Below are 15,304 nucleotides of genomic sequence, written 5' to 3' on the forward strand. Positions count from 1 at the left end.
AAGTGGAACTGAAAGCGGCGAGGCTTTGTTCCAGGGGGGGAAGGCTTTTGGCAGCCCACCTGCCTCCGCCAGCTGCAACGGAGAACCTAAGAGGCGGAAGCCTCATCTAACGCCGAGAGGACCGCCTTAGAATGGTGTCTTCCTAAAACCTAGGATGGGTGAGACAAGCGAGCGTTCGGGGAGAAAAGGTTCGTGGTGTCCTTCAGATGCATACATTTCCAACCCTACAATAAAGTATCCTTCCCTTAGGAGTCCTAATTGCAAAGGAAATGGCGATGATGGTCAGATACGGTATTCTCCCACTCCTTCCAGTGAATAACGTCAGAGATCTGTTTTCTGCATTTACGAGAAAGCGTTGTTTTTGTCGAGCGTTTTAAAAGCACCTGCCAAATTAAAAGCTGCTTGCAAAAATAATGGAGGTGTAGATTAATAAATGGTAATTCCCCAAATGGTCTTAAACCCAAACACAGGATCCCTTTTCAGCGCTAATAAAGTGTCGAACACGTTTCTTAATTATGGGTGAAGTGAGGCAATTGGCAGTCACCCTGGACTTGAATGATGATGAGCCTTGTGTATTTTATGGGCTAAAAGCAGTTGACACAACAGTTGTAACAGATAATAAACATACGCATCTTCAAATGACTTAATTCAGTCATTTGATAGCAGCTTTTTTCTCCTCTCCCTCTGTCAACAAGTGACTCTTTCCAAATATCTTTTCAGCATCCTTTCACTTGGAATGCATTTTATGACCACGTAACAGGATGACATTTAAAATGAATTCATGAAAAGCAAGACAATTATTTATTGGTCCCTTACACGTCTATTTGTTTATTCCTGTCCTTTTCATGAATGTTTGGATAGGACAAATTGCTGAGTATTTGCTCTATTGCAAATACTCTGTTTAAATTTTCTGTGGAAGCTGGAATTTGCTTTACAAGGCCTTGATTCTGTCTACTTTGTAATTTTTGCATGCTCTTTCTTTTCAACTTCATTGAAAGGGATATTACAAGCCATATCTCATCAGTTAAGTGCATTTAAGGCAAAGTGAGGAAGCTTGAAAATGATTGATTAAATTATATATAGTGTAGGAAAAGTTTTTCCTTGGGTCATCCATTGAAGCTTGTTGGGGGAAGATTCCAGGTAGATTAAAAAAATAAGGTATAAAGTATGGATTTTTTATTAGACAGTGATTGAAGTAACCATTAATGTGGATTATTTTACAAAAGAATTAGCTTTTTTTCCTTCACTTTTATTAGTGACTATTGCATTGACCTCACTATTAATTTATGTTTATATGTTGCAAGGTTAATTGGGTGGAGGCTACCATTATGGTCTTGTCCTATGTGGTCATGACTATACAGCTGCTTAATCAGTATCATATATAGCTAATTATTGGTCCTCATCATCATTTATACTGGCCATAACAATACTGCTTAATCAATAATATAATATATGGACCTCTTAATCTCATTTCATTCATAGCTTGTATAAGCATTTTTTTTTAAAAAAACACCAAGGCAGGTTATACTCAGTGCTCATGGGTTTTTTTCCATTTTAAGGGAAGAACTTAGAATTTGGGGAGGGGTAGTTTTAATATGCTGGGAAAGGTTGAGGGCAAGAGAAGAAGGGGACAACAGAATGAGGTGGCTGGATGGAGTCACTGAAGCAGTAGGCGTGAGCCTAAATGGACTCCAGAAGATGGTAGAGGACAGGAAGGCCTGGAGGAATGTTGTCCATGGGGTCGCGATGGGTCGGACACGACTTCGCAACTAACAACAACAAGTTTTAATAATGATTTGTTCTGCTGTTAAGAAACTTACTGTTAATTACTTTTCTCTTATGAGTAGGAAGTGGATTATAAATGATAATAAATAACAGTAGTATAAAAAGTGATAAATCTAAAAAAACTAAGCCAACGGAAGAATATCCGTGCATATATAAGAACATAAACATTGTTAATAGAATACCTTGTGGAATAAAGAAGTTTTCAAAAGTGTATGAGATCTAGAACTCTCCAAGGAGAGAATGTTACAGCTGCAGAGTTCCTATAAACAAAAAGTATCCATAATTAAATTATGTACTATATTTCAGTGTCCTTATCCATCTTTAGAATTGTGACAGTAATTATTTGATTCTGATAAATTATTTCAATGTGTTTTTTTAATGAATGTACATTTAAATCAAACGTCTCCTGGTAGAGGACAGGAAGGCCTGGAGGAATATTGTCCATAGGGTCGCGATGGGTCGGACACGACTTCGCAGCTAACAACAACAACAACAACATTTAAATAGAAGGATTAGCAGTAGTATTAAGTAGCCTCTCTCTTTGGTAATTTAATTATGGTTCTTCTTATTGACTGTATTGTATAAACTAATTATGATTTCTGCTGCTTTCTTTCAGATTGATATATGTACTAATTTGTTACTAGTATTTACATCCTGTCCTTCAAGCAACTTTATCTTCAACATGCATTGGCTTCCTTGTTTACAAAAAATCTACAATCAATTTACTTTGCATACTTTCATTCCGAATTGCTTGGGCATGTCAGTAAAATGCATACATTCTTCGTTAGTAAGTAAATGTGAAGCGGGAAAAAAATCATTGCGTTTCAGTATTAGTGAAAATTTACAGGATGAAATACACAGCGAAGATAGTCAACAATTACATAAATCAGTTATGGTGGAAGAAGTTATTGAATTTTTAGTACCTCAAAAAGAACAGGTAAGTTGAAGTTTATTTTCAAAGTAAAAACATTTTTGAAAATATAAATGGCAGATTATTATACATTCTATTATACATTCTATTTTGTAACCTGGCATTTTAGATTGTATTGTACTGGATTGTTTTTTATATTATTTGTGTAACTTTTTGCTATAAGTGAAATGCATAGTTGTATATAGCCATTTCTTATTGAAAAGATCTTGAGAGGAGGCAATCGTATGCTGAATTTTGAGCAGTATCTAGTAACTGATAAGAAATGTAAAGTTTACTTACAAAATTAGGTAGGGTTAGAATATGATCACTTGTCAAAATGCCCAGCAAGATCACCTTTGTAGGGAATCTCAAAACAAGTTAATCAAATCTGTCAAAGTAACCTTTGTCCTGTGTCCAAGTTGGAAGTAAGTATTATAAGAATCAAAGGAAAATTTACATCTATTCTGCAGCATATCATACCCTGGGTATATCTAGTTTAATGAACAGAAGGTCTAGGGGTGACATGATAGCAGTGTTCCAATATCTCAGGGGCTGCCACAAACAAGAGGGAATCAAGCTATTCTCCAAAGCACCTGAAGGCAGAACAAGAAGCAACAGATGGAAACTAACCAAAGAGAGAAGCAACCTAGAACTAAGGAGAAATTTCCTGATAATTAGAACAATTAATCAGTGGAACAACCTGCCTCCAGAAGTTGTGAATGCTCCAACACTGGAAGTTTTTAAGAAGAGACTGGACAACCATTTGTCTGAAATGGCATAGGGTTTCCTGCCTGAGCAGGGGGTTGGACTAGAAGACCTCCAAGGTCCCTTCCAACAATATTACTATTATTATTATCATTATCATCATTATTATTATATCATCGCAGTCTGCCAGATATTCAGACTGGATTTGGCATTTTTGTCTACGTATCGAGTCCTTACCAAGAACCTGGGATAGGCAGATGTGGATGTTTGATGGTATTATAGATATCGTTGCAGGATAGAAGCAGTTCCTAGTAAGGCCGCCTTTTGCAATTGACTAATGGCAAATTTGTAAATGCCAATGGTGTTCAAGTGGTGCTCCAGTTGTTTTGGGATTGCACCCAAGGCGCCTATTACTATTGGTACTACCCTTGCTTGCCTTTGCCACAGTCTTTCTATTTCTATTTGTAGGTCTTTGTATTTTGTTATCTTCTCCAGTTTTTTCTTGTCTATTCTGCTGTCTCCAGGCACTGCCATGTCCACTATCCAGACTTTTTTGTCTTTCTTATCGACATTTGTTAAGTCTGGGGTGTTATGTTGCAGGTGCTTGTCTGTTTGAATTCTGAAGTCCCAGAGCAGTTTAACTTTATCATTTTCTATGACTTTCTCTATTTTATGATCCCACCAATTTTTGCTTACAGGCAAATTATATTTCTTGCAGATCTTTCAGTGCACCATTGTTGCTACTTTGTAATGCCGCTGCTTGTAGCCTATGCGATCTTCTTGCAGCAGCTTACCAGGTGGTCCACTGTTTCTTCAGCTTCTTTGCATAGGCGGCACTTACTGTCTGTTGCTGTCTTCTCAATTTTGACTTTGTATGCATTTGTCCTTAAGAATTTGTCTTGTGCAGCCAGAATTAGTCCCTCGGTCTCTTTCTTCAACTTTCCTGCTCTTAGCCATTGCTAGGTCTTGTTATTATCTGCTTTTCCAGCTATTATTTTAATGTACTGGCCATGTAGTGCTTTTATCTTCCCATGCCTCTATTCTGTTCTTCATTTGGTTTTTCTTGTAGGCCAGTTTGGTCTCTCCAGTAGTCAGTAAGTCTTCCTGATATACTAATTTCAGTGGATCTTCATCATTGTCTTTCAGATATTCTTCCAAAGCCATTTTTTCTTCTTCAACCATCTGATGTACTTGCAGCATTCCACGTCCACCTATTTGCCTTGGTAGATAGAGTCTGTCAATGTCACTGCGTGGATGAAGGGCATGATTCATTGTCATTATTTTTCTGGTCTTCCTATCCATTGCTTTTAGTTCTGCTTGAGTCCAGTCCACTATTCCAGCTGTGTATCTAATGACTGGAGTTGCCCAGGTGTTGATTGCCTTCACGGTATTTCCTCCATTGAGTTTGGACTTTAAGATCTTCTTCACTCTCTTGATGTATTCACCTCTAATCTTTTTCTTGACTTCAGGGTGCTTGATGATGTCAGCTTGAAGGATACCCAAGTATTTGTAGTAATCTTCCTCATCCAGACTCTTAATGTTATTTTCGTGGGGCATCTTTATTCCTTCAGTTTTCACTATTTTTCTTTGTTTGAGAGTAAGTGTGGCACATTTGTCCAAGCCAAACTCCATTGCAATTACTACTACTACTACTACTACCACTACTACTACTACTACTGTAAATGTTGGTTGTAACACAGCGCATAGCCTTCTTCCCAAAGAGAAAATGAATATAGTTCTAAAACCGGCCTACCCTGTGTTGTCTAATGATAATGAAAAAGTAAATGAGCATTCTACCAGAAGAGAAATACTAATTATCTGGGATACTTTCTGCTAAGATCTGCCTTATTGTCAGCAAAAGCAACATTTAAAAAATGTAAGTATTTAAACCTTACAGAGTGTATCTCATAACATTTTGTTGGAAGAAATTATTTGTACTTTTTAGAGTGAAATTCAAATTAACCTTATACAGAAAACTATTTTGGTTCATATTTTTATTATTTTTGATTCAGTTGCTGTTAATACATATACATAGCTGCTCAGAATCTACTATGATTAGAACAGTCAAAATTGGGGGTAAAATAGATATTTTTGTTACTACCACTGCAACGTAAAGGGACTACAAATAGTTTTCCCAAGCTTTTTTTTTACTCTTGTTTTACAGTTATTTCATTATTTTTTCCTTTTGATCATGTTTCTGCCATTAGTGAGTTGGCCTTTGTTCTTTTATCTGATTTACTTAACCTTTGGACTGATAATTGTTTGCATTTTTATGGTGGATTTGGCAAGTTGTATACTGTAATAGAACTTGTGTATTGTATTATTATTTTAATTAAGTAATCACATAATTCATTGAATTTACTGAAGTGGTATTCCAGTCTACTTCATGTCTTCAAGCTTCTTAGCAGATTAAAATGTTAGTGTCCACCCAAAGCAAATACAGATGTATGCTCAGGTCATGTTTCTGCCTGAAAAGAAATGGGAAATTATCTTTTTAATCTGAATTCTAGAATAAACAATCTTCTGTTTAAGTTAAAATTTCCTTTATGAAAAAAATAATTATTTTTGATATGCACTCAGTCTTTTGATTAGGGACATAGTTGCTTCAGAATTTTGAATGGCATTTTTGTACTTTAATTTACACTTCTATGTGGCTAAATTATTTGATGCTATATATTCAGAGTACTCTATGGTGTCATTGTAATAGTTGTGCAGTATGGAAGCAGATAATTACTTTGCTGCTCTTCATACTATTGTACACACTTCATACCTTATCTATGCAAACAGTGGAAAAAGTGTGATTTCTGAAGTAGTCCGGACACTGGTTGTATCTCCACATGTCCATGTTTTTTTTCTTTTGTGCGTGCAATGTTGTTGGACATCTTGGCATATGGTAACTGATGTGTGTTGGAAGTTAAAATGTAAGTTTAGTACTAGAGAACAGGAAAACTCAAAGTGTTGGTTTCAAAGGTGGGAAGGAAAAAACCTCAAACTGTTGGTGATTGCAGTTCTTTCATGGATTGCAGGCCCTCAAAGGTAAGTACAAAAAGTGTAAATTTGAGCATAAAACATTAGATTTGCTTGAAAAATTAGAAGTGCCCATTGCATTTGTTTGTCGGGAACATAGTGTTTGTCAGGAACATGTCAAGAACATGGTTTTGACAGAAGTAAACTACATCAGATGTTTAGAGCACAAATGAAAAGCTGAAGAAGTATGAACAGTATCGTATACCAGTATGGTATAACAAGGAAACAAGTGAAAATAGGAAATATAATTTGATGAGGTAGTGGTGAAGTGGTATCTTCAGCTATATTCATGGAGCTTACCCAGAATGAAATGGCAAGTAGTATTGTAGAAAGCCATATAAGCATACATTTCAAAGCCACTGATACTGTAGCAGTTTTGTAAATGCTGTGGAATTTTTAATAAATCAACCTTTGGTGAAGCTGTGTGTTGATGGTGGAGATAGAGCCTTTCAGGAAAGGTTCTTGTAAACTCCTGACAATTTTCAGGTATTTGAACCTGAAAGATCAATTAGCAGGATTAAAATCAATGAGACAACGGCAGGAATGTTAGCTGCCATATAATTCTTAAAATAATTTCAGAATAATGTTTGAATAATTGTTAATAAATTTGACAATGGATTTATTGTTTGTTTTTTGAAAATAATCTGAAAGCTTATTGGATTGCTTGGATGATGAAAGAGTATCTGCCTGTGAAATATTTTGATTTGGATCCAATTCTTCTTGATTTTACGTGTAGGAAAACTGTCTTATTGGCATACATGAATGTCTAGTTAGCTCTTATGTATTTTTCCATTACTTTAGAATATTTTCCACTTTCCATTTCCTTTTGTGTAGTATTCTTTGAAGTGTGTTGTAAGAATGAGTCACATTCCCACTTTGGTTGTTTTTATTTTCAGTGAAGTTCCTGTTGCAGTAAATTTGCAGAAATTTAGTTTCTGAAAACAGCATAAATATGCCATGTTATCTAAGGATTCTTTTTTTAGCATTTTAAGGTTTCCTAGTTCGTTAAAGAGCTCCATACTGTTGTATATATAAACTGTCAATATAAGGTGTTGTAGTTTTGTAAAAATTTTGTGTCGTACCTAGAATTATCTCTCTCTCTCTCTCTCATATGAAGTTATGAGGATGGAGGGAGAAGTCTTCTTTCTAGATGAGAGAAATAAGTAAATGCAGGAAATGGTGAGGTGCAGACATGCTGGTGCTGAAAAAGAACTGGCAACACTGATCTTACCATGTAGAGCCTGTACAGGGAGATACTTGTACTGAAATCATATAACCTTGATTTCAGTTCTAATATTGACGTTAACGGACTATTTAGTTTATCTGGTACCAAGCTAAAATTGATTTTAATATTTTGTGAATATTAGAAGCTTCAGATTAAATCAACTGACAAAATATCCAACATTGTTGTAAGACTAGAAGAAAAAATGGGAAGAAACTAAAAATGTTGAATCACTATGTTGTTTGTTTCTATAGTACTGTGTTAAAGAGTCAATACATAAGATCTTTCAACAACTATGTCCCCTTATTTTAAAATGTGGTAATTTGCAATCAAGGGACGCGGTGGCTCAGTGGGTTAGGAGGCTGAGCTTGTCGATCAGAAGGTCAGCAGTTTGGCGGGTCGAATCCCGAGTGCCGCATAACAGAGTGAGCGCCTGTTACTTGTCCCAGCTTCTGCCAACCTAGCAGTTCGAAAGCACGTAAAAATGCAAGTAGAAAAATAGGGACCACTACGGTGGGAAGGTAACAGCGTTCCGTGTGCCTTTGGTGTCCAGTCATGCCGGCCACATGACCACGGAGACGTCCTCGGACAAGCGCTGGCTCTTCGACTTTGAAACGGAGATGAGCACCGGCCCCTAGAGTCGGAAATGACTAGCATGCATGTGCAGGGGAACCTTAACTTTTACCTAATTTGCAATCATTTCTATAGCTTAATGTCAGCAGACATTCTTCTTCATTCTTCATAGTGTCTTTCTCACTCCCTAATTTCTTTAATGTCCCACAGCTTGCTTGGGTACATTTTTTTCTTTAGAGAGTACTGTGCAAACCCAGCAGCCTTGGAAAAGGTGTAGATGAGAGAGGGATTCCCTTGGAGAGACAGTGCTTAAGGGGAAATGTAGCTTCTCCCCTCCCCCCTCCCCCATTGCAAGCTGGGTAGGAGCCTGCTTGGCTTGCAAACTTGAGAGCTGCACAAAGAAAGGAGTATGGACACACACACACACAACAAATTAAACCACAAAAATCAGGCAGGAAATTGCCAAAACATGAGGCACCTGGAGCACCAACAAAACAAAAGCAAAGAAAGTCAGTGGTCTTAGAAAAGGTGCAAACAAAAGAGAGATTCCCTTGAAGATGCAGTGCTTAAAGTGAATGGTAGCTACTCCTTGCCCCTGTTTGCACCCTGAGAAAGCACCCTCACAAACACATAGGGGGGGGGAATCCCCTCCAATGAGGCTTTGGGGAAGCCCCTGGTTGCAAGCTGGGCTGGTGCACGCTTGCCTTGCAAACTTGGAGACTTGCACGAAGGAAGCATGAGCCTCAGCTGGGTGCCGGGAGAGGGACAGGAGGAAAGTGAGAAAGAAGAGGAGGAAGAAAAAGCAGGAAGAGGAGGAGGAGGAGGTAGAAGAAGAGAGAGTACAAGAAGCAGGAGGAGGAAGAGGAGGAAGGACACTGAGCTCAGATGTTGCAAGCCACTTGCAAGTGCAGCCACTAGAGAATCTTTGCACTGAACAAGCCCGTTTCTGCCATGCCCCTCTCCTACCCCTGCCCAGACCCCTGTAGACTTGCTGCGTGCCTAACTGGCTGTGGCCCGGTACCGCTTCACGGACCGGGGGTTGGGAACCCCTGTTATAAAGGATCTAATCTAAGGGCCAGATCTCATTTTCTGTGATACTAAGTTAGTTTGCTGGTATCACATTGTATCACATAATAAATTATAGTATTTTAAGAGCTTGTTTATAATTCTATATTTTAATATGCAATACTTTAGGGTGACTCAGCTTGTAAATGACTTTGTGTACACTTTCTTTCTGTGGTAAAGCATTAGTCTTTGCCATTATTATTTTTTTGGCAAACACCGGTCCCAGAAGTAGGGATAGATATAAATAGTTATATACTCTTCCTGGTATTGACCAACTTTATAATATTTGAATATTGGTTTATACAGTGTGATTCAGATTTTCAATTTCCTGCTCCACCAAGGAGGACAAAAACATTAGTTAAATGAAAGTAACTTTAGTTATGCCACTTTAGTTGAGTAGTTTCTATTAAGCAGTAGTAGAATTAATTCAATAGTAGAAAAATATAACCAATTGAACATATTGCACTATGTTGGAAGCTAATCCTGAACTGAAAGGACATATTAATTACACATACATTCATACGACATACAAAGTTATTTGTGTGATCATAACATAAATATGATAAAAACATGTTTCTTAAACTTAGTAGCCTGATGTATGTAATCAAATGTAGACAATTCAACTTTTCAAATGATGGAAAGGTCTTAATGCAAGAAAAACTGATAGGACTGGATTCTGAATTTTGTGGAACACAACAAATGATTACAGATTTAAGAAGATTAAAGGTTACTACACCTTTACCTGCATTGCTGAATATCTTGCTGGTTGGACATTTTTGTGGAACAATGAGTAAATGAACATTTGGCAAATAAAGAGGAATCAGTTAAAAACATCATTTGGCATTTTAGCCTTTCCCTTATCATGGAAAAGAATGTTTAAATTCATGAAAGACCAATTGTGGAGACAACTTAATCAAGTTTTGTATCTCACTTGGCTTCTGTTTCTTTGAAATTTGGTAATTTAATGTCATCAATTTGTCAGTATTTTTTTCTTAATTGACCTGTCAGTGCATCTTGAATTCTGGTCCATGAAGTTTTCTCAACAACAGTGTGAAAGCTGTCTGCCCTTGCCAAATGGTGTAGTGGCTGAGATATTAAACTAGGACCAGGAGATCTCAATTCAAGTCTACTATCAGCTAAACTCAATGACGATCTTGAGTCAATCCCTATCTTTTAGCTCAATCTACTGCTCAGATTTATTATTATGGGACAAATTGAAGATGGTAGTGGTAATATGCATGTAGCTTCCAGAGAAAAATGAGATATAATGTGTCCTTTCTGTAAGTGCCCCTATTGTGTGGAATATTCCCCCCACCCCAGCAGTGTGGCAGACCCTTATCTTTTAGCCTTCCGAAAGGCCAACAGGACCTGACTCTTCACCCAAGCTCCAGGCTAGAGTGAAGGGAACCTATGGATGGTTGTTGGGAAAACCCAGGAATAGTGGACATTTTAGTTTTTCAATTTTGAATTATACTCTTGGTTTGTAGTTTTATAAACTATAAATTTAACTTGATCAATAAAGGCCAAACTGGTAACTAGGAATGTAAGAAAAACATAGAAAAGAAAGCTGTAAACGATTTATCACTAACAGATAAAAGCATACCCATGATATTACATATAACTAACTTTTACTAGAAGTTTTACAAACCTGAAGCTGCTTATTTGTTGAAACAACAACAATACACTTTCATATCCACAAAAAACAAATTTTAAAACAGACCCAGAAATCTATTCTGTTTTCCCATTGTTAATTTTGTAGCAACATTACAGGATCCTACAACATCACTCATAGCATAAGAGTTTGAGGCAGCTATTTAGTTTCAGTATTAAATACCATAATTTGTCATTGGTGCTTTGTGCTTTCATAGTCCTCACTTCATTCAGCAATTCTTTGAAGTACAGTGGTATGAACAAATGTTAGTTACAACTGGTGCTCAAAGTTAGGGGTATTGCAGTGCCCCCATGGTTGCCTAATCAAAGTTTTGGTGCTTGGCAACCTGCACTTGGCAACTTGCACATATCTATTTCCCCTACCTCATCTCTGCCCTTTTGGGTACCCTTATGAGTCCTCTCAGGTAAATGAAACAATAAACATTATAAGATGAGCTAATTATACTTTATTGTAATGCTACATTAACAGAACCTTGCAAGTCTGAAGGAATAAACTTCCCATCTCCACTTTTAACCACCTGAATAATTGGGGCACATCCTTCCTTGGTTTCTTCCTCTGACTATTAATCCATTAGGGGTTCCTGCCTTTTTTGTCGGATTGTATCCTAAGAAGCATCTTTTCCCTTGTCCCCCTACTCATTACATCTCTGAACTTTGCTACCTACCCTGCTGTCCCCCCCTCTACCCCAAATGACCAGGAGTGGGAGGTTGGCTGGTGGGAGGAATTGAAGAGGAGGTGAGTTTGGCAAGGCAGGAGAAGTGTGAGATCCTTGCCTAATGGAAGTCTGAGGCCCTGGCCTAAATGACCGCAACTAGGAGTACTAATACTGCCATCACTAAGTGGTGTGAACATGTGATATTTTGCCTAACAACTGCTTTATTTAGTGATGGATTTTCCTTGTTTCCTTCTTTCTGTGAAATAATTTGTGAAAAGCCATGGTGGCGCAGTGGTTAGAATGCAGTATTGCAGCTTCTGGTCTGTGCGCGTGGCACCAGCGGATATGCGGGAAGAATGCTCTCCCCGCCGTCTGATCTTTCTTCCTTGGAGGACCCTGAAAAGGGTCAAAAGTCACCCTGGAGGGGCAACCACTGTGAGGAGGCCGTCCTTGTGATCGCAGAAGGGTGGCAGCCTTCCGTTTAATCCGGAGCAGCTCCTCTTGCCCGAAGAAGAAGAGATCAGCCGATCACTAAGCCGCTCCCTGCCAAAAGCCAAAATCACCATCAAGCACAACAAAGCAATCTGGAGGATTTGGGTGAGACCTTACCTTTCTTACTTCCCTAATTACTTTCCTCTGGGACTCTTCTGAAAATCTTTTTCCCCTCTCTTGAAAGATCGGCGACTGACGACTTGGGGAAGTAAAACCTTAAAGCCTCAAAAGAAATAAAATGACTAATCTAAATAATTAAACAACCCTATTTGTACCTCTGGAATTTTGGGGCTACTAAAACGTTCTTATCTCTGTGGGGACCTTCTACCCTATTTATTGCTAAAAAATGGATTAATTGGATAAAAGCTTCATATTAGTCTGGAAAAAGATTTTACATGCTATTGAGGACATCTTGTGGCGAAACCTGGTATAGCAAGTAAACCTTTTTCTATTGTGAGATCTGGCTATAACAGATGTGTCCTTGACAATATCTTTAAAGATAAGAATTGGGAACACCTGGCACCGAAAACAATCTTTAGGAATAGTGGAGGTGAACATTCACAGACTTATCAAAATAGCCTCCACTAAAGACCTATCTGTAAACATCAAAAAAATGGAGGAATATATTCCACCACTTGACTATAAACTTATACTTGATACAATTTTGGCAATGACTGAACAAATGAAAGCCAGACTTAAAGACAAATCTGACAGCATAAACTCTCTAAATGAGACTCTGACTTCAATCGATGAACTGACAACCCAAAAACTAACAGAAGAGGAGGAAATCAACAACAAAATAGAGGACGCTAAAGAACAAGTATAATTTACTGAGAGCCTTAATGCCCAAACTTCGATTTCAACTATAAAATCTACAATTCAACAAACAACAGAAGCTGAAGAAAGCAATACCAAGATGGAGGATGCCAAAGGCCTTCAAATACAGTACATTAAGTATCTAACCAACCAAACAAAATCTATAACAGTGGACATGACCTCTTACCTAAGCCAGATGGGACTGAAAAAAGAAGACCTGACTGAATTAATGACAACTATACTATGCCAAACATGGGAGACCTGATTTATTAGAATGACAATTTAATAATTATAAAGGGGTCACTCTCTTTGAAAAATGGGTTTTTTTTAATGTTGGGATTTGTAATAATGAGGCTTAAAATCTCTTTTAATGGGCTAAGGGGAACTGTCAAAAGATATAAACTGATTTTATATTTAGGACTTAGATTTTTAAGGGAATGAAAATTAGCTACTAGAGCATAACTTTGAATTATATTATAGAACTTGGAATGACACAACAAAAGATACGTTCTAAATCATTGCTAATTACAAAGATGACAAATAGAATATGTTTTTGAAATATAACAAGAATGCACTGAAATGAACAATATATGTATTTCAGATATGATAATTACTATATAATGAAATAGGGGAAATGTGGGTTACCCGAAAATTAAGTTTCTTAGATACTATAGGCTAATTTGGAGCACTGCATTGAAATTAGATAAAACTTAAAAACAGAATATGGATAAGTATATGTGAAAATGTATTGATAATTGTTCTAATTGACTCTGTCACAACCAGAAATGTATTAATTTGATTTTGATATTGTGATTAAGGGAATTGGAGAGGGATTTTTTGTTGATCTATCCTGACCTATGTACAAAAAGATTTTGTTATTGGACTTTTGATTTGATTTGATTTGATTTGATTTGATTTGATTAAACTTATATGCCACCCTTCTCCCTGAGGACTCAGGGCGGCTCACAACAATATTTTTTTTTAAAAAAAACAAAGAGTAAAAAATTTAAAAGAGAATTAAACAATAAATTACAAGACAATTTAACCCAGTAAAAAGCCTAATTAAAAACCATAGTCAGTCCAGGCCCGCTTGTTGGAACAACCAGGTCTTCAGGTCACGGCGAAAGGACCGAAGGTCAGGGGCCATCCACAGCTCTGGTGGCAGTTCATTCCAGAGGGCCGGCGCACCCACAGAGAAGGCTCTCCCCCTGGGGGTCACCAGCCGGCATTGCCTGGCCGATGTCATCCTGAGGAGGCCGACTCTGTGGGAGCGAACCAGGCGATGGGAGGTTGACAGTGGCAGCAGGTGGTCTCGCAAGTACCCCGGGCCTAAGCCATGTAGGGCTTTAAAGGTTATTACCAGCACCTTGAATCGCACTCGGAGGGTAACCGGAAGCCAATGCAGCTCGCGCAGGAGTGGTGTAACATGGGAGTACCGAGATACTCCCATAAGCACCTGTGCAGCTGCATTTTGCACCAGTTGAAGCCTCCGGGTGCTGTTCAAGGCCAGCCCCATGTAAAGAGCATTGCAGTAATCCAGGCGAGAAGTGATGAGGGCACGGGTAACCGTGCATAGGGCATCTCGGTCCAAAAAGGGGCGCAACTGATGCACTAGGCGAACCTGTGTGAAGGCCCCCCTGGTCACGGCCGTTAGATGATCTTCCAAATTAAGCCGTGAATCCAGGAGGACACCCAAGTTGCGAGCCCTTTCTGAGGGGGACAATACCTCCCCCCCATCAAAAGAGATGGAACTTGTTGGACAATATGAGATGCCGGTATCCACAGCCACTCGGTGTTGGAGGGGTTAAGCCTGAGCCTGTTCCTTCTCATCCATACCCGCACCGCCTCCAGGCACCGGGACATCACTTCAAGGGCATCACTGGGTTGGCTCGGGGTGGAGATAAACAACTGGGTATCATCCTCATATTGGTGATACCTCACCCCAAAGCCACGGATGATCTCACCCAGCAGCTTCATATAGATATTAAACAGGAGGGGGGGAGAACCGACCCCTGAGGCACCCCACAAGTGAGGGGCCTTGGGGTAGATCTCTGTCCCCCTGCCAATACAAACTGCGAGCGGCCTGAGAGGTAGGAGGAGAACCACCGTAAAACAGTGCCTCCCACTCCCAACCCCTTGAGCCGTTGCAGCAGGATACCATGATCGATGGTATCAAAAGCCGCTGAGAGGTCAAGTAGGACCAGGACAGAGGAACAGCCCCTGTCCTGGGCCCGCCAGAGATCATCCACCAATGGATGACCAATGCTGTTTCCGTGCTGTAGCCGGATCTGAAAACAGACTGGTACGGGTCCAGATAGTCTGCTTCATCCAGGAATTGCGGGACCTGACACACCACAACACTCTCAACAACCTTCGCTACAA

General features: G+C 38.8%; 1 protein-coding gene across 3 annotated transcripts in view; it reads left to right on the forward strand.

The window, feature by feature from the left end:
* Positions 1-15,304, forward strand: part of METTL15 (methyltransferase 15, mitochondrial 12S rRNA N4-cytidine) — a 93,463-nt gene that overhangs the window by 1,294 nt on the left and 76,865 nt on the right. The window contains exons 1-2 of one of the 3 annotated variants that reach the window (XM_081314727.1): positions 24-188; positions 2,402-2,722. In XM_081314727.1, the coding sequence (XP_081170853.1) occupies positions 2,468-2,722 (255 nt within the window). In that variant the 5' untranslated portion in view covers positions 24-188; positions 2,402-2,467. Of the gene's footprint in view, positions 1-23; positions 189-2,401; positions 2,723-15,304 lie in introns of those variants that run through there. The other 2 variants (XM_081314729.1, XM_081314728.1) reach the window with 2 other exon arrangements.

This window comes from Vipera berus, assembly GCF_964194415.1.
Source record: "Vipera berus genome assembly, chromosome: 1".
Classification (NCBI taxonomy): Eukaryota; Metazoa; Chordata; class Lepidosauria; order Squamata; family Viperidae; genus Vipera; species Vipera berus.